Source organism: Neovison vison, chromosome 12, assembly GCF_020171115.1.
Source record: "Neovison vison isolate M4711 chromosome 12, ASM_NN_V1, whole genome shotgun sequence".
Lineage (NCBI taxonomy): Eukaryota > Metazoa > Chordata > Mammalia > Carnivora > Mustelidae > Neogale > Neogale vison.
The window spans coordinates 52426444-52446525 of NC_058102.1; the positions used below are offsets into that span (position 1 = coordinate 52426444).

Genomic DNA, 20082 nt, shown 5'->3' on the forward strand with positions numbered 1-20082 from the left:
CAGGTCATGATCCCAGGGTCATGGGATCGAGCCCCGCATCGGGCTCTCTGCTCAGTAGGGAGCCTGCTTCCCTTCCTCTCTCTCTGCCTGCTTCTCTAACTACTTGTGATCTCTGTCTGTCAAATAAATAAATAAAATCTTCAAAAAAAAAAAAAGAAGAAGAAGAAGAAAACACTCAAGAAACTGGGTATAAAAGGAATGCATCTCAACATAACAAAATCTATATAAAAAACCCTCAATAGAACTGAAAACTTTCCTGCTGGGATTAGGAATAAGATCAAGGTTCCCACTCTCAGCTCCTATTCAGCACAGCTCTAAGTCCCACTAGAGCAATTAGGCAAAAAAAGAAACAAAAGGCATCCAGATTGGAAAGGGAGAAGTAAAACTATTTCAGTTCGCAGAAAATACGATGTTATATAGAAAATCCCCGAAGACCCTACCAAAAAAAACCTATTAGAATTAATCACCAAATTAAAGTTGTAGGATATGAAATTAATATAAGAAGATTAGTTGTGGGGCCTGGGTTAAGCGTGTGCCTTCAGCTCAGGTCATGATCCCTGGGTCCTGGGATCAAGTCCCACATTGTGTTCCCTGCTCAGTGGGGAGCCTGCTTCTCCCTCTGCTTGCTCTGCCTGCAGCTCTCCCTGCTGTGCTTTCTCTTTCTCTCTGACAAACAAATAAATAAAATCTTAAAAAAATATATTAGTTGTGTTTCCATACACTAAGAAAAAACTATCTGGAAAAAAAAAACCACAATTCCATTTACAAGAGCATCAAAATACATAGGGGTATCTTTTTTTTTTTTTTAAAGATTTTATTTATTTATTTGTCAGAGAGATAGAGAGAGGGAGAGCAAGCACAGGCAGACAGAGTGGCAGGCAGAGACAGAGGGAGAAGCAGGCTCCCTGCAGAGCAAGGAGCCCGATGTGGGACTCGATCCCAGTACGCTGGGATCATGACCTGAGCCGAAGGCAGCTGCTTAACCAACTGAGCCACCCAGGTGTCCCCATTGGGGTATCTTTAACCTAGGAATGAACATCCTGCCATTTGGCAAAACATAAATGGACTTTGAGGACTTTATTCTATGTGAGGTAAGTCAGAGAAAAACAAACTATATGTTATTAGTCACATGCGGAATCTAAAAAAGCCAAGCTCACAGAAGCAATAAAATGGAGGGTACCAGGGGCTGAGGGATAGACGGAAAGGACAAATACTGACCGAGCTTACAAACATACAGTGAATAGGAAATAAGCTCTAGAGATCTAGTGCACAGGATAGCAAATACAACAGTGGTATTATAACCACTGAATTTGCTAAGAGATTGAAACAATTATTCTAATCACTAAAAAGAAATATAATGTAACATGATAGAGGTGCTAATTATTGCTACATGGCAATTGTATTGCAATATATAAATGTACCAAGTTAACATTTGAAACAACTTAAATTATACAGTATTATATATCAAATGTATTTCATATAAAAATTTTAGACACTGATGAAATAACTGAATTCACTGATGAATGAATGAACATTGTTAAAATGTCCATACTACCCAGAGCTATCTACAGACTCAATGCAAGTCCTATCAAAATTCCAATGACAATTTTCATAGTAACAGAAAAACAATCCTAAAATTTTATGTAACAACAAAAGACTCTGGATCACCAAAAGAATCTTGAGGAAAAACAAAGCTGGTAGTCATTATTCTTTCTGATTTCAGACTTTAATACAAATCTGTAGTAATCAAAACAGAATAGTACTGGCATAAATACAGACACACAGAACAGAATCTAGAGCCCAGAAATCAGCCCTGACATATATGGTGAACTCATATTTCACAAGGAAATCAAGAAGATTCAACAGAGGAAAGACCGTTTCTTCAGTAAGTATGTTGGGGAAACTGGACAATAACATGCAGAAGAATGAACCTGGAATCCTATCTTACACCACTCCCCAAAATTAACTTGGAATGGCTTAAATTCTTATACGTAAGATCCCAAACTGTCAAACTACTAAAAGAAAACACAGGGAATATGTTCCTCAATATGGGTCTTGGCAATGATTTTTTTGGATATGACAACAAAAGCATAAACAACCACGGCAAAAATAATCAAGCAGAACTATACTGAATTATAAAACTTCTGCAAAGCAAAAGAACTAGGAAAACAAAAAGGTAATCTACAAACAGCAGAAAATATTTTTAAAACCATCTATTAGATAAGAAGTTAATATAAAATCTATATAAATTATTCACACAACTCAAGAGCAAAATTGAATTAAATTTTAAAATGGGGTGAGGACCTGACAGACATTTTTCCAGAAAAGACATACAGGTGGATAACAGGTACATGAAAGGTGCCCAACATCACTTCATCAGACAAATGCCGATCAAAACCCTGAAATAGTATTTCACACTGTTAGAACAGCTATATTGAACAGACAAGAGTCCTGTGTTGGCAATGCCATGGGAAAAGGGGAGCACTATTTTGGGAATATAAAATGGTAAGCCACCATGGAAATATAAAATGGTAAGCCACCATGGAGAACAGTATGGAGTTTCCAAAAAAAACATGAAAAATACTACTCCCATATGATTGAGCAAATGCACTGCTACATAGTATATATAAAGGAAATGAAAACAGAACCTTGAAGAGATATTTGTAGCTCCATGGTCATTGCAGCCTTATGCACAATAACCAATACGTGGAAGCTACCTACATGTATATTGAAAGATAAATGGATAAGGAAAAGGTAGTATATATCCACAAAAATTGAATATTTTTTAAAAAGATTTTATTTATTTGAGAGAGAGAGAACAAGCAGGGTGAGGGTGGCAGAGGGAGTGGGAGAAACAGGTTCCCCGCTGAGCAGGAAGCCCAAGGTAGGGTAGATACGAGGACCCGGGGTTCGTGACCTCACCTGCCTTCAGGTGACTGAGCCGCCCAGGTGCCCCTGTCCACACAATGGAATATTATTTAGCCCCATGAAAGGAGGAAATTCTGACTTTGCAACAACACAGATGGAGCTTGAGGACATTAAACTAAGGGGAGAAAGTCAGAGAATGACTTTCTTATTTATTTATGTATTTGACAGAGAGAGAGAGAGATCACAAGTAGGCAGAGAGGCAGACCAGGGAAGAGGGGGAAGCAGTCTCCCTGCTCAGCAGAGAGCCAGACCCCGGGCTGGATCCCAGGACCCTGAGATCATGACTGAGCCGATGGCAGTGGCTTAACCCACTGAGCCACCCAGGTGCCCCAACTTGTTTTTTTTTTTAAATCAAGTATTACTGACCATTTAGTTTCAGGTGTACAGTGTAATAATTCAACAATTCTATATATTTCTCAGTACTCTTCAAGAGAAGTGCTACTCTTAATCCCCTTTATCAATTTCCCTTATCACCCTACCTACCTCCCCTCTGGCAACCACCAGTTGTTTATTTTTAAGAGCCTTTGGGATGTTATTTACATCTTTTTTCCTTTTTAAGTTTTGTTTCTTCAATTCCATATATGAGTGAAATCATATAGTATTTGTTTTACTCTGACCTTTCAGTTAGTATTGTACTCTCTAGGTTCTTAAGTTGTCATTTATGTGTAGACTCTTAAAAAAAAAAATCAACCTCACAGACACAGAACGCAAAATGGTGGTTGCTATGGGCTGTGGGTGGCAAAAATGAGAATTTGGTCAAAGTACACAAACTTGCAGCTATAATATCCTAAGTTCTGGGAACCTAGTATATAACATCATGACAATAAATAACGATACTGTATTATATACTGGAAAGTTGTTAAGAGAGTAAATCTTAAATATTACCACTCTTCCCCCAAATTAAAAGTGAAAAGATAGAGGTAGTAACTAAGATCACTGTGGTAAGCATTTGCAACACATGCCTGTATCTGATCAGACGGGACACCTTAAATTTCACATGTTATATGTTAATATTTCAATAAAGGTAAGGAAAAATGAACATAAAAAGTTCAGAAGAAAAGTAGAACATAATTAAATCTAAAAGAAGTTACTTCAATTAAGGGCAGGCTAAAGTTGAATTTTATACAATGGATATATTCACCAATTAATGCTTATGTCCTGCTGACTACATTGTCAGTTGCATGAGAAAAATTTCCTAATCTTAATCATGTCTTAATTCTTAATTCTTAGGAATCATTGAGAATGAACACATCCATCTTTCCAAGGAAATTGCAGATTATTTTATTTAAGCATATTTCTGATTTGATCAAAACTGAGGTTCATTATGCAAGAAAACCAAGGTAATTAGTGACAGCTTTAGAAACAGTTCCTCTCTTATTCTTGTAACAGTTGGGAAATTTTAACTTTTATTAAAAGAGACTGTAATTTTATGGGGCGCCTGGGTGGCTCAGTGGGTTGAAGCCCCTGGCGCCCCTTCAGTATGATTTTTAGAATAACAAATATTTAAGTTATTAGCTCTCTAGGAGAGGAAAAAAGATAGTTGTGATGTAGTCACAGATCACTGATTAACTTAATGGCATTTTATAAAGAATCATGTCAAGAGGGGTGCCTGGGTGGCTCAGTGGGTTAAGCCGCTGCCTTCGGCTCAGGTCATGATCACAGGGTCCTGGGATCAAGCCCCGCTTCGGGCTCTCTGCTCAGCCGGGAGCCTGCTTCCTTCTCTCTCTCTGCCTGCCTCTCTGCCTGCTTGTGATCTCTCTCTGTCAAATAAATAAATAAAATCTTAAAAAAAAAAAAAGAATCATGTCAAGAAAATTATATTCAATTATTTCATTTTATAAGGATGTTAGAAATATAATGGCATATGAGGTATGTAAACATAGTTGATATTTTGTAATAAAGATACTTTCTGAAAGAATTTTAGTGGATTTTCTTGTAATGTTTTTCTTATTCAGAAAATGATTTAACTGGAGTGCCTGGGTGGCTCAGTCATTAAGCATCTGCCTTCGGCTAGGGTCATGATCCTAGGATATAGCTCTGCATCGGGCTCCCTGTTGAACTTCTTTGTAAATAAACTGTTACCTGAGGTTCTGCTTTCTTAAGTCAGAATTCTACAATGAGAACTACTATGCCAAAGATTATATGTTTTTTAGTATCTTGACAATTATTTTTAAATTGTTCTCTGTGTTCACTTATACCTCCAATAGCAAACTGGAAAGAGCTCAACTCAGTAAATCTGGAAGCATTTCATGGTGTTTGATGGCTTTCTTAAGCAGGTAACATAAAACTGAGCCAGAATTTACTACTTCATGGTCATTAAATCCACAACATGGTAAGGACATCAGAAATGACATAGATGTAATTATGTGTATTACCAAGAGAAATGACATATGCTTATGAAGGATTTGCTGAATCAATGGACAATATTTTTTTAAAGAGTAAAGGGGAATTGAAATCCCCATTATTCATTTTTGCTTTTGAAAAGATCCTACACAGTGAAGGAAATGAAGAGATCCAGAGCTGAAAGAGTTAAATTGTGTGGAGCTTCTGCTAACTTGCTTTTCTGAAATGTCCTTGAATTATGCTTGTGGTTAACAAAGAAGAGAACTGTTTTGTCCTAGTTTCACAGCCGCCCAGCTACACTGGGACGATAAGATATGGCTAACTGAAAAATGTAAACTGTGCAGAGCATACCAGGAACTGTAACTATGTAAAGAGGTCACTGTGATTGTGGCTTTGTACCAAGCCTTTGTCTAAAAAATGTATAAAAACCATATTGATCAGGGCCCCCCTTGATCAGGGCTCTCAGCCTCTGCCTGATCTTCGGGTATGTTGCAGAGCCCCAGCATGCTGGAACAATAAAGCCCGTGCTGTTGCAGAAAGAGCTGCCTTGGTGTCGTTCCTCCGCGCCTCCCTAGGTTGAGGTCTTCTCGACCCTAACATTTGGAGGTTCCACCGAGATTTGACCCAGCCAACGGGACGCCGGATGGGACAACCCCAACTCGCTCTTTGGGTAAGTCTATGGTGCCTATTCCTCCTTCGGTACCGATATTCGTGTGCACATGTTAGTCTGATTCTGTTCTGATTCTGTTTTCTTGTGATTTCTGGTGATATCTGGGAAACCTTCAGTGTCAGACAGACGTGTCCGGGAGACACCGGTTGCAACCTTGGGGGATGCCCCGGAGGTAAAGGAGGGCCAGGGACGCCTGGTGGCCTCCTATCTGGTAGATCCGGAGGATCTACATCTGTTATATCCCAGAAAACACTATCATAGGCCACTATTTTATTTTTCATCTCTCCTACAGTCCCAGTGGGGACAAGCACTTGCGTCCTGCTTTCTAATAAGTTTGAATACCACAGGAATCTTCCTGTACTTCGAGATGGGACAAAACACATCAAGTCCCCTGTCCCTAACCCTAGCCCATTGGTCTGAGGTTCGGGCTAGGGCTCATAATCTCTCTCTCTATAAAGAAAACTAAATGGCAGACTCTCTGTGTCGTTGAATGGCCATCTTTCAAGGTCAACTGGCCCCCGAGGGGTCTTTCCATCTTTCCCTGATTTTGCAGGTCAAGAGCGTCATCTACCGGCCCCAACCCGAGGGACATCTGGACCGGGAGCCTTATATCTTGGTGTGGCAGGATCTCTGCGAAAATCCTCCCTCTTGGGTTAAGCCTTTTCTGCCTCCCTCCTAATCTCCCACCTCCTTTGTCCCCTTCGCCTGCAAATCCGACGGTCCTTGCTCTAACAGCGCCCTATCCCCCCCCACCCCACCCCGGCCGGACCCACTCCGACTCCCCTGAAAAGCCTCTTCAAGCCCCCTGTACTTCCAGACTCACAGGACCTTCTCCTCTTTGAAGCTCCCCCTCCTTACCCTCCAGTACCAGGTCCACAGCCCCTACCTCATATTCCTCCTCAACCGGGACTGGTGCCTTCTGATCCGCCTTCCACCACCTCTGCACAGGTGCCGAACTCCTACGTCTCTCCTTCCGGACCAGCCCATGGCACCCGTAGCCGCAGGGCCCGGGCTGATAATGATCAAGGTCCTGAGGCGGAGGCAGTCGTGCTCCCGCTCAGACCATACGGCCCAGACATTCCAAATGGGCAAGGGGGCCACATGCCGGCCCTCCAGTACAGGCCTTTCTCCTCCTCTGATCTCTATAACTGGAAAAATAACAACCCTCCTTTCTCTGAGGACCCTGCCCGCATAACAGATCTAATTACCTCTCTACTGAACTCCCATCAGCCCACATGGGACGACTGCCAGCAGCTGCTCTTAGTCCTCCTCACCTCTGAGGAGAAAGAAAATGTCCTCCTGAATGCCCGAAAGAATGTGCCTGGCCCTGGAGGGCAAGCTACCCAGCTTCCTAATCTGATTGATGAATATTCACCTCTGACGCGCCCTGACTGGGATCCTAATCTGCCTGAAGGTAGGAGACACCTCGAAATCTATTGCCAGACTCTAGCGGCGGGTCTCAGGGCAGCCGGCGGAAAGCCCACTAATTTGGCTAAGGTAAGAGGTGTGATCCCTGGCCCTACTCTCTATTTCTAGAGAGGATTCTTGATGCCTACCGGAGGTAAACTCCCTTTGACTCTCAGTCAGAGCAACAGCAGGCGTCAATAGCCATGGCTTTCATTGGGCAGTCTGCAGTAGACATAAGAAGGAAGCTGCAGAAGCTGAAGGGGTTACAAGAATTAACTATTAGAGATTTGGTCAGAGAAGCTAACAAAATTTTTAATAAAAGGGAAACAGAGGAGGAGAAAGAGGAAAGGAAGGAAACAGAAAGGTTGAGGTCTTCTCGACCCTAACAGAAACAACCAACAAAACCAAAGCAAATTATGCAATGGGAAAAGATATTTACAAGTGACAAATGTGATAAAGGGTTAGTATTCAAAATACATTAAGAACTTATAAAATTCAACACATAAAAAAATCACAAGTAATCCAATTAAAACATTGATAGGAAACACGAACAGGCATTTCTCCAAAGAAGACATCCAGATGGCTAACAGACATCTGAAAAGATGCTCAGTATCATTCTTAAGGAAATGCAAATCAAAATTACCAGAGATAACCTCCTAAGTGTCAGAATAGTTAAAATAAAAAACACAGGAAACACGCGTTGATAAGAATATGGAGGAAAAGGGACGCCTGGGTGGCTCAGTTGGTTGGACGACTGCCTTCGGCTCAGGGCGTGATCCTGGAGTCCCGGGATCGAGTCCCACATCGGGCTCCCAGCTCCATGGGGAGTCTGCTTCGCTCTCTGACCTTCTCCTCGCTCATGCTCTCTCTCACTGTCTCTCTCTCTCAAATAAATAAATAAAATCTTTAAAAAAAAAAAAAAGAATATGGAGGAAAAACCTTTGTACACTGCTGGTAGGAATGCATACTGGTGTACCTACTGTGGAAAACAGTGTGGACTTTCCTAAGGAAGTTAAAAATAGGGGCACCTGGGTGGCTCAGTCTTTAAGAGTCTGCCTTCGGCTCAGGTCATGATCCCAGGGTCCTGAGATCGAGCCCCACATCATGCTCCCTGCTTCTTCCTCTCCCATTCCCCCTGCTTGTGTTCCCTCTCTTGCTGTGTCTCTCCGTCAAATGAATAAATAAAATCTTAAAAAAAAAAAGTTAAAAATAAAAATGCCCTATAATCTAGCAATTGAACTACTAGATTTATGCAAGGAATACAAAAGTACTAATTCAGAGGGATACATGTGCCCTGATGTGCACAGCAGCAATATCTACAATAGCTAAATTATGGAAACAGCCCAAGTGCCCACTGCCTGACACAGAGATAAAGAAGAAGTGGTGTATATATATATACACTGGAACAGTACTCAGCTATGAAAGGATGAAATCTTGTCGTCGGCAATCACATGGATGGAGCTAGCGTGTATTGTGCTAAGCAAAATATGTCAGTCGCAGAAAGACAAATACCCTGTGATTTCATTCATATGCAGAATTTAAGAAATAAAAAAATAAGGGCGGAAGAAAGAGAGGAGGAGGTAAACAAAAAAACAGATTTATAACTATGGAAAACAAGCTGATGGTTATCAGAGGAGAAGCGGGGAGAGGCTGGGTGAAACAGGTGAAGGGTGTTCAGGAGAGACGTGCGGAGAGGAGCATGATGACGTGTGGGTGTGGGATCACTGCATGGTGCACTCGCGCTCATATGACAGTGTATTAACTAACTAGAATTTATCATTTTTTTAATTGGAAATTAAATAAAAATTTTTAGAAAAGGAAGGTGGGAGAACAGCGAGTTTAGGGCTCAAACAGTACACAATTCCCTATAACTTCATTTTTGAATTATGTGTGAGATACTCAGAAATCCTAAAAGAATGAACTCTCAGCTATTTTAATTACTCAGACTTGTAAATATTCCTATCCTGATATCAGTAAAGGCAAAAAAATTAATTTCTCCCTATGCACTTTATAATTAATAATATATAAACTGCTTTTCACATAGTATTGGGTGGTTTTTTTTTATATATATATATACTTAAGGTACTGAGCATTACTCTTCAGTTTGGAAATACTACATTCTCTGATTTTTAAGATTCCTTTTTGACCCTGGTAAACAGAAATCACAAAAAATGTTTGGCTTTGAGCAGGTGGTATGTACCATTCAGAATGTGCCAATCAAAAGTATGTCCTGTGCAGAGGAAAATTCACAGAAAGCTTTTGGTTGCTTTGTATAAAAATATTTCAGAACAAAACATTTAGAATTCCATGGGCACATATGTGGTTGTCACAGGGGAGCATTCTGCAATTATGTTATGTGGGGGGAAAATTCTTTTCAAAATTAAAATATTGACAAATGCATGAATATAGATAATGACAATTCTGTCACTGAGTTTATTTTTAATGAATTAATAGAGAAAACAAATAATAGCTGTCAGGTGGAAATTATTCATCACTTTTCTTTCAGATATCAAAAGCAGAGGAAAATAAGTGATGTTTTAAAAATCTGAGTTTGGGACGCCTGGGTGGCTCAGTTCGTTAAGCAACTGAGCTTAGGTTGTCATCCTGGGGTCCTGGGATCAAGTCCCTCATCCGGCTCCTGGCTCAGCAGACAGCTTGCTTCTCCTTCCCATTCTGCCTGCTGCTCTCCCTGCTTATACTCTCCCTCTCTGTTAAGTGAATAAACAAAACCTTAAAAAAAATCTTAAAAAAAAAAATCTGAGTTAACCTGTGTTTCATTCTTTCTGTTTTAAGTTCTAAACGGCCAACAAAGTAATATATCCATTAATCATCAGCTGATTTCTGGGAACAAGAATGAAGAGATACTGTCTAAAAAATAGTCTTGCCTGTATGAAACAGCATTAAAAGTAAAAAACAAAAACAAAAATAAAAAAAAACCTCCATTTCAAAAATGTTATTTTTTAGCTTCTGTAAAAAAAAAATGCATTAACAAAACATCTGTATACCTACTGCCTTTTCAGATTTTAAAAATGTATGTCAGAAAAAGCAACCAAAAACCAGTTTCAAAGTGCTATCCCTCCACAAAAATAAGATCGTTTCACTGTAAAATTCTACCAAACACTAGGTGGCTCAGTGGTTAAAGCCTCTGCCTTCGGCTCAGGTCATGATCCCAGGGTCCTGGGATCAAGCCTCACATCAGGCTCTCTGCTTAGCAGGGAGCCTGCCTCCTCCTCCTCTCTCACTCTGCCTGTCTCTCTGCCTACTTGTGATCTGTCTGTCAAATAAATAAAAATCTTTAAAAAAAAAAAATTCTACCAAACACTAAAAAGCAGTCAATTCTAATGCCAGTTAAATTGTTGCAAAGATTAAAAGGACCAGAAAACATTGAGAGCTTTTTTTTAATAAATGAAGGTATTGATGTTATATTCAATCAAGGCTGTCATTTCATTTTAGAAGGATGTTAAAGTTATAGTGGCATCAAAAATATACAAAATATCTTTGTATATTAAATATATAAAATATAAATATATTATATACAAAATATATTAAATGTTTTATATTTATATATTTATATGTTTATCATTGGTATATTTATATTTATTATTCATATATTTATTTGTATATTAAATATAAAAATATAAAAGATATAAAAATAAGTACTATTCCTGCTTAATCACAAATATATTTTAATTGCAGGAGGATCTAAAATCACACTAAAACCAATACATCATGGTCAAGTAAGATTTATTCTAGAAATTGGATGATTTAATATAATGTATCCACTAATGTAACTCACACTATTGACATAAAAACTTTTTTAAAGTCCACTATTTGTTAGCAAGGTACCAATAAAATAAAAAAATTATGATGATTTCCTAAGCTTGAATCTACATAGATCTACGTACATCAGTTGCAAAGTCAATATCTGACACACTGAGAGAGAGCAATTACCACTAAAATAAAGAAAAGGACCACTATTTTTTATACTAGTTTTTAACACTGAACTATAGTTATTATTCAAAACAATAAGAACACAGGAAATGTGAGAAATAAGAATTGAAACCAAGAGAAAAAAATCTTAATTTCCTCATTTTATGACAGCATGTCTACAAAGTTAAAGTAAAAAAAGAATAAAAACCAATACAAACACTTCAGTAAGCCATCAGAATATTAAAAATTATGAAATTTTAAAACCTTTTTTATATCCCAAGAACAATTACAAAGAGAATCTTGTAAAAAAAAAAAATCAGTAAAATACCTAGGATTAAAAGTGCAAAACTAGGGTGCCTGGGTGGCTCAGTCATCCAGCCCTGGCTCTGACACTCGGCTCAGCAGGAGGCCTGCTTCTCCCTCTCTCACTTCCCCTGCTTGCGATCATTCCCTCTCTAGCTGTGTCTCTGTCAAATAAGTAAATAAAATCTTTAATCAAAAGTCCAACACCTAGAGAAGAGAAATTTTTAAATGCTTCAGGCACAAAAGCAGTTTTGAAAAAATGGAAGGAAACACCATTTTTAAAAGATTTTATTTATTTATTTGACTGAGAGCCCGATGCAGGGCTCGATCCCAGGACCCCGGGATCATGACCTGAGCCGAAGGCAGAGGCTTTAACCCACTGAGCCACCCAGTTGCCCCAGCACCATTTTTAAAAATTTTAACAATCAAGGGGTATCTGGGTGGCTCAGTGGGTTATGCCTCTGCCTTTGACTCAGGTCATGGTCTCAGGGTCCTGGGATCAAGCCCCGCATCAGGCTCTCTGCTCAGCAGGGAGCCTGCTTCCCCCTTCTCTCTGCCTGCCACTCTGCCTACTTGTGATCTGTCAAATAAATAAATAAATAATCTTTAAAAAATAAAGGCAATTCAATAGTTATTTAAAAAAACAGTAGAACTGAAAATATATACCATGTTCACTAGGATAAACTCCAAATGAATCAGAAATCTGAATGTTTGAAAAATAAATCATGCAAGTACTATAAGAAAACGTTTATTAATTTTCTAAGTTGGAGCTGGAAAGCCTGGGTATTAGTTCTCAAAATTCAGAAGCATTAAAAGATGAATAAATTTCACTATTTAAAAAAAAAAAAAAAGAACCAAACCTGGAACACAGACTACACACACACTTCAAACTCAAACCAGAATATATGTGCAGATTTTTATCATAGATGTTTAATTGCTGTGTTCATTCTTTCTCTTCCTCTCCCTCTTCCTGCCATCCAGTCCTTCCTATTATATTTCTGTAAGTATTTATTTAAGAAAAGCAAATTCTCTAAAAAATGGACAAATAACATAAAAATATGTCTGACAAAAAACTTAGTGTAAGTGTTTAAATTTAGGAAAAATGCTAAGACTCACTTATAATAAAACAATTTCAAATGAAGAAACATAATTTAAATATTTCTTAATTTTTAGCACATCAAAATCTACAAAAATTGACAAAACACTCTATTGCCCTTGCTGGGTGGGGGGAGGCTATTCTCACAGTTCACTGGTGTATATGGGTAAAATGATACAAAATATAGTGTGGGAAATCTGACACCACCATGAAACACTGGATGGCAAACTCACTGCTTAGGCATCCAACCTACATGTAGCCCTTTGCAAATAAGGTGGAAAAAATTGATGCCAGTGTTATCCACTCTACCACGGTTTAGAGCAAAAACTTAAAACAGGGCGCCTGGGTGGCTCAGTGGGTTGGGCCGCTGCCTTCGGCTCGGGTCATGATCTCAGGGTCCTGGGATCGAGGCCCGCATCGGGCTTTCTGCTCAGCAGGGAGCCTGCTTCCTCCTCTCTCTGCCTGCCTCTCTGCCTGCTTGTGATCTCTCTCTATCAAATAAATAAATAAAATCTTTAAAAAAAAACAAAAAAAAAACCCTTAAAACAATGCAAATGCTCAAGTTAAGGTACTCTTTAAATTTTTTTTTTAAAATGGTACATCAACACCAAGGAGTACCATATAACTGTACAAGACAACGAAGGAGCTGTTGAGTCTCCTTTATCTGAGTAGTGGTCAAAGTGAGTGTAGAGTCAAAAGCAAAAATCTTCTGGGGCACCTGGTTCAGTCAGTTAAGCATCAGTCTTCAGCTCAGGTCGTGATCTGGGGATCCTAGGATCCAGACCAGCACTGGGCTCTCTGCTCAGCAGGGACTCTGCTTCTCTCTCTCCCTCTGTACTGTCTTGCGGGTAAATAAATACAAAGCTTTTCTGAAAAAGTAAAAATTTTGTGAGTATATTCTTAGGCAATTTTTAATTTTTAAGACTAAGAGAGTATTTTACACATTCAAAACATTTGGAAAGAATTTTCTAACATCTAAATTGAGTACCACTGAGAAAACTGATCCCGACTCCGTGTCAAATTATTAACAACCAAATAAACTGAAGAACAGAGGCATTTCAGGCTCCCATTCTTAATGGGACTTATTCTAAAGCAAGAAAAGAACTGTAGAAAAATCTTATAGATTTTAATGCAAAAATATATTTCTGCATTAATTGAAACATATTACACACATCTTTTAACTTAAAGTAAGTGTATGGCTTTATGCACTAAAAATGCCAGAAAGAAATGGTATCCTTTGTACCAACTTGATAATATGGAATATGTACTATAAAGACTCACCAAAGATAGATTTTTGAAAACGAATCTAACCAAGCCTTCATATATAAATTCTATTTTAATGTCAATAGAAAAAAATAAAAAAAAAATAGTACACATAGGAAAGCAGTAAAATAAATCTAGATTGTGGTACACTCTGTAAGGTACCTGGCATGGTGTCAACCAAACGTCAATATTTTAACCCACTGAGCCACCCAGGCAGCCCCTACAAACGTCAATATTTTAAAATAAGGAGTTAGGAATCTTGGAACACTGAAAAAATAAATAAAATAGGAAATTAGGAAAAAAACCCAAGAAGTTAGGGAGCTCTTCTAGATTAACAGATTGAAAAGACATATTGACAAAACAAATAATTATTGATAAAAAAGATTAATGGGATATGTTCTTACTTTCACTGAATACGCTTTATAGTATTTATGATGAAAACTGTCATAGTGTCTTTAGCTTATTGTAAAATTATATTATACATATACATGAATATAAATACATGCATGAATACCAACACACATAATTACATCCATATGCATGTGTGCAGGCAGACAGAAAGGGAGAAGAAACAAATACAGCAAAATAATGATTATATGTGTGGTTTGTGGTGTTTACTGTGTTATTCATTCATATTGCCTGACTGCAAATTTGTATAAGAACTAGTTTAAAAAAATAAAGTGTACTCAGATCTATTTCTTTGAAGCACAGACTGTGTGTTCCCAACATGTTCTGTAATTCAATTCAACTCAGTTTGACTTATTACTTTTATGCAAAGAATTTCAATAGGTGAAAGGTGCTACTCAATTTGAGAAGCTAAACAATTGCTTACAACATAGATTATGGTGCTAAAATAAATGAAAAGCGCTTCAGAAATGCTTCTTTTGGAAATTATCTCCATTTTCATACAGTTTTTTTGAGGTAATCAGTTTAACATGCATTTCATTTGAGGATTCTAAACTAGGAAAACCTGGGTATCAAGAATAATGAAGACTTGTAAACCATTTGCTAACTTAAGGCTTAAGAAATACCTCTACGGGGCACCTGGGTGGCTCAGTGGGTTAAGCCGCTGCCTTCGGCTCAGGTCATGATTTCAGAGTTCTGGGATCGAGTCCACATCAGGCTCTATGCTCAGCAGGGAGCCTGCTTCCCTCTCTCTCTGCCTGCCTCTCTGTCTACTTGTGATCTCTCTCTGTCAAATAAATAAATAAAATCTTAAAAAAAAAAAAAAAAAGAAATACCTCTACTACAAGGGCGCCTGGGTGGCTCAGTGGGTTAAAGCCTCTGCCTTCGGATCAGGTCATGATCCCAGGGTCCTGAGAGCGAGCCCAGAGTTGGGCTCTCTGCTCGGCAGGGAGCCTGCTTTCCTTCCTCTCTCTCTGCCTGCCCTTTGCCTACTTGTGATCTCTGTCTGTCAAATAAATTAAAAAAAAAAAAATCTCTACTAGAAACATTGTAGGACAGGGAGAAAAGTACCCATATTTTCAAATTGCATTCAGTATCTCCCATATTATTTAGATAATACACTGTTAATAATCTCAAGTTCCTGGAACATGAGCATGAGTTGATTAGAAACCAAAAAAGTGGGAAGAAGATAGGGATCCCTGGAATTACAAGTGATAAATATACATTCATTGGCAATAGTGAGATTCTGGCAGGAATAACAGAAAATAACAAGTAAGTAACTAAATGGACATCAGTTTAAGGTTACATAACATATATAATATTATATAGTATAAAATATATATTATAGTATATAATATACAGTAACATATAATATCAGTTTAAGGTCATATAATATATATTTAAAAGGCTCCCAAGAATATGTTTACTTAATAAGCAGTAAACAATATAATGAATGCTGAAAATACATACTCTGATGGAGAACATTAAGGACAGGACAATGGAGAAGCCAGTGTGTACTAGAAATCATTTAAAAAATAGTAGCTGTCATGAGGTGCGACTTGTGAAATTATAATTAAATCAAATAAATCTAGGAGAGTAAAAGAACAAAGAAATGTCCAAGTAAGTTAGTTTCTCTATTACCCTTAAATATTTTACAGATTTAATTCCATATCATTGTACTAAGGGAATGGTATCAGATAACTTTTTATTTACTTTTAAATTCATTTCTAGATTGCCTATATCACTAGGAACTATGCCAAACTGCCTTTGTGTTTGCATAGACTGATAACACCCGAAGCTAGAAAATGCCAGAATGGGGGTGCCTGGGTGACTCAGTGGGTTAAGCCTCTGCCTTAGGCTCAGGTCATGATCTCAGGGTCCAAGGATGGAGTCCTGCTTAGGGCTCTCTGCTTGGCAAGGTGACTGCTTCCCCTGTCCATCTGCCTGCCTCTCTGCCTACTTGTGATCTCTCTCTCCATCAAATAAAAAAATAAAATCTTTTTAAAAAGAAGAAATTGCAGAATGTTTAATTTTTCGACTTCTTGACAAAAACACTTAACTCCTTCCTATTTTAAAAAAACACTACGTAACATATGCATCTAATACTTAATATTTACATCAGGAATGTTCACCTCTATTTCCAATTAAGTAAATTTTAAAACTTGTGTCTCCTGCCATCGCCTGATGTAGTCTCTCTCATTTTTCCCTATATAGATTTAAGTAAAAACATCAAAAACTTGGACAACTAAGATTTCAAGGTAACCTATTAGTTGACACAACCAGAAAACCCTGAGAGGTGAAATCCAACTAGCGAATGTATACTGAAATATGTTTTCTTCAAATCATGAAAGAAATACAAATTAATGTATCTTGTATTTTTGCTAATAAGAGTAAAAAGATTTGAAAGGAAACAGTTTATTCTGACATGGATACAGTGAAATAGTGCTCTCTATAATTAGGTAAAGAATATGATGCACCATTTCTGGAGAGGGATATGTAAGATGGGGATTATTAATGTTCACATTCACTGAGAAAGTAATTCTACTTCTAGGAGCCTAGTTTAAGATAGATTAATTAAGGCTATTATCTATTTCCATTTTTTAAAAGATTTTATTTATTTATTTGACAGAGAGATAGATCACAAATAGGCAGAGTAGCAGGCAGAGAGAAGGAGAAGCAGGCTCCCCACTGAGCAGAGAGCCCGATGCGGGGCTCAATCCCAGGACCCTGGGAACATGACCTGAGCTGAAGGCAGAGGCTTAACCCTCTGAGCCACCCAGGCGCCCCTATTTCCATTTTTTTTACAAATGGAAGTTGAATGCAGGTTTACATATGGTAGTAAAATGTAGAAATTAGGAAAAGTCCAGAAATAAGGAGCTGCAGATATATATATATATATATATATTTTTTTTTTTTTTTTTAAGATTTTATTTATTTATTTAACAGACAGAAATCACAAGCAGACAGAGAAGCAGGCAGAGAGAGAAGAGGAAGCAGGCTCTCTGCTGGGCAGAGAGCCCGATGCGGAGCTGAATCCCAGGACCCTGGGTTCATGACCTGAGCCCAAGGCAGAGGCTTTAACCCACTGAGCCATCCAGGTGCCCAGTAAAGCTGTTTCTTATCAAGTACTTATTAACAGTTATGACACTGGTACACTTAAAGGCTAGAATTGAACTATTATGTAAATGCATGAAAGATGGTGGCACTCAGATTTTCACTGTTGGAATGGGGGATAAGCAAAGGGGAAAAAGGCTAGAATGAAATATGTGCATTGGAGTTGGAGGTGTGAGGGTAGACTTGTGCTTAGCTTAGAAAAGACACCAATGGATAAACACCCACTGAGCCACCCAGACACCTAAGGAGCTGGATATATTTTGACTGTGAGAACTAATTAATGAATTCAGTAGTTTCAGGATATAAAATCATGAAAACTCAGTTGTGTTTCAAGATGCTACCAATGAAATATCTAAAACAGAAGGAAAGCATTCCCATTTAGAACAGCATCAAACAGAATAAAATATTTATGAATAAATTTTACTAAGGCGGTGAAAAATCTGTACCCCATAAACTGTAAGACTCTGATGAGAGAAATTAAAAAGATGCAAACAAATGGAAATTCTGTGTTCAAGGGTCAGAACAATTAGTATCACTAAAATATGCATACCACACAAAAATTGTAAAGAGAGACAAAGAAGGGCATTACTTAATAATAAAGGGGAAAATTCAATAAGAATAAGAATATATTCAATAAGAATATATAAATTATATATTTATTTATGCACCCCACATGGGAGCATCCAGATATATAAAACAATTAATAATAAACATAGAGGAACTAATTGATAATAACAATAATAGTAGGGGGCTTTAACACCCCACTTACATCAATACATAGTTCATCTAAACAGAAAATAAACAAGTGAACAATGCCTTTGAGTGACCCATTGGACCAAGTGGACTTAACAGATATATTCAAGACATTCCATCAGAAACAGCAGAATCCACATTCTTTTCAAGTACACATGGAACATTCTTCACAACAGATCACATATTATGCCACAAGACAAATCTTAAAAAATTCAAAAAGAACAAAGTCATACCATACATCTTTTCTGACCACAACACTACAACACTATATAACCAGAAATCAAACACAAGAAAAAATCTGGAAAGACGACAAATGCATGTTGGTTAAATAATATGCTATTTTTTTTGACACATTAACATTCTTAGTTTATTAATCCTCTCATGAAAAATCTGCACAATCACCACAGATAAAGCCACTGCAGCATCTTTACTCCTTCTGTTGTCCAATCTCCAGCTCACTTCTTTTTGCCAGCACCAACATTGGCTTTTGCAGTCCCCCTGACTTTCTTCATTCTGTTCTTGCGTTCTTTTCGCTGTTTTCTTGAGGTCTTTTTCTTCTCATACAGACCATGTCTTGCAAGTCTATGTTTGGGTTCATTTTTCTTTGCATAATCCAAGGAATCATAAATCATGCCAAAGCCAGTTGTCTTGCCACCACCAAAATGGGTTCTGAATCCAAATACAAATATGACATCTGGTGTGGTCTTGTACATTTTGGCTAGTTTTTCCCGAATTTCTGTCTTAGGTACTGTTGCCTTTCCAGGATGAAGGACATCAATAACCATTTGTTTGCGCTGAAGTAGTCGGTTGGTCATGAACTTCCTGGTCCGGATAGTTACTGTGTCGTTCATGATGGTGGCCGAACTTCAAGCAGCCGGAGAGAAAAAGAGCAAATAATATGCTATTAAACAATGAATGGGCCAACCAAAAACTCAAAGAAATCGAAAAATTACATGAAGACAAAGGAAATGAGAATACAGTGGTACACAATCTTTAGGATGCAGCAAAAGTAATTCTAGCATGGAAGTTTATGGCAATACAAGCCAACCTGAAGAAGAAGAGAAAAAAGTCTCAAACAACCTGACCTTACACCTCAAGGAGGTTGAAGAAGAATAATAAACAGAGCCCAAAGCCTGCAGAAGGAAGGAATTAATAAAGATTAGAAAAGAAATAAATGATACAGAAACAACAACAACAACAAAATCAGATCAATAAAACTAGGAGCTGGTTCTTTGAAAAAAATTAATAAAATTGATAAAACTTCAGCTAGACTTGGGCTCCTGGATGACTCAGCAGGTTAAAGCCTCTGCCTTCAGCTCAGGTCATGATCCCCGGATCCTGGGATCGAGTCCCACATCGGGCTCTCTGCTCAGCAGGAAGCCTGCTTCCTCCTCTCTCTCTGCCTGCCTCTCTGCCTACTTGTGATCTCTCTCTGTCAAGTAAATAAATAAAATCTTTAAAAAAAAAAAAAAAACCTTCAGCTAGACTTATCAAAAAGAAAAAGAAAACACCTATTAGGACTATTATAGTTGGGGACTTTAACACTACACTCCTATCAAGGGACAGATCATCCAAACAGAAAAATCAGCAAGGAAACAATGACTTTGAATGACACACTGGACCAGATGATTTAAGAGATAAATTCAGAAAATTCCATCCTAAAACAGCAGAATACATGTTCTTTTCAAGTACACATGGAAAATTCTCCAGAATAAATCATGTATTAGGCCACAAATCACTCTTGATGAATTTGAAAAGATCAAAGTCATACCATGCATTTTTTCTGACCACAGTACTGTAACACTAGATATCAACTACAAGAAAAAATCTGGAGAGACTACAAATGCATGTAGGTTAAATAACATGCTAC

General features: G+C 37.9%; 2 protein-coding genes across 2 annotated transcripts in view; one reads left to right on the forward strand and one right to left on the reverse strand.

Annotated features, from left to right (window-relative positions):
• Positions 1-7734, forward strand: part of LOC122890893 — a 64699-nt gene extending 56965 nt beyond the window's left edge. Inside the window, 3 exon segments of the mRNA XM_044226339.1 lie at positions 6495-6557; positions 6767-7460; positions 7463-7734. Coding sequence (XP_044082274.1) covers positions 6495-6557; positions 6767-7460; positions 7463-7734 — 1029 coding nt within the window.
• A 10827-nt stretch (positions 7735-18561) lies between these two features.
• Positions 18562-19081, reverse strand: LOC122891239 (40S ribosomal protein S24). Its single transcript, XM_044226761.1, has one exon. The coding sequence runs from the start codon at positions 19061-19063 to the stop codon at positions 18668-18670; it is 396 nt and encodes a 131-aa protein (XP_044082696.1). The 5' UTR covers positions 19064-19081; the 3' UTR covers positions 18562-18667.
• Between the last annotated feature and the right edge of the window lie 1001 nt (positions 19082-20082).

Excerpts from the sequence above, each read along its gene's own strand:
- LOC122891239 (XM_044226761.1), bottom strand. The coding sequence starts at position 19,063 with ATGAACGACACAGTAACTATCCGGACCAGGAAGTTCATGACCAACCGA.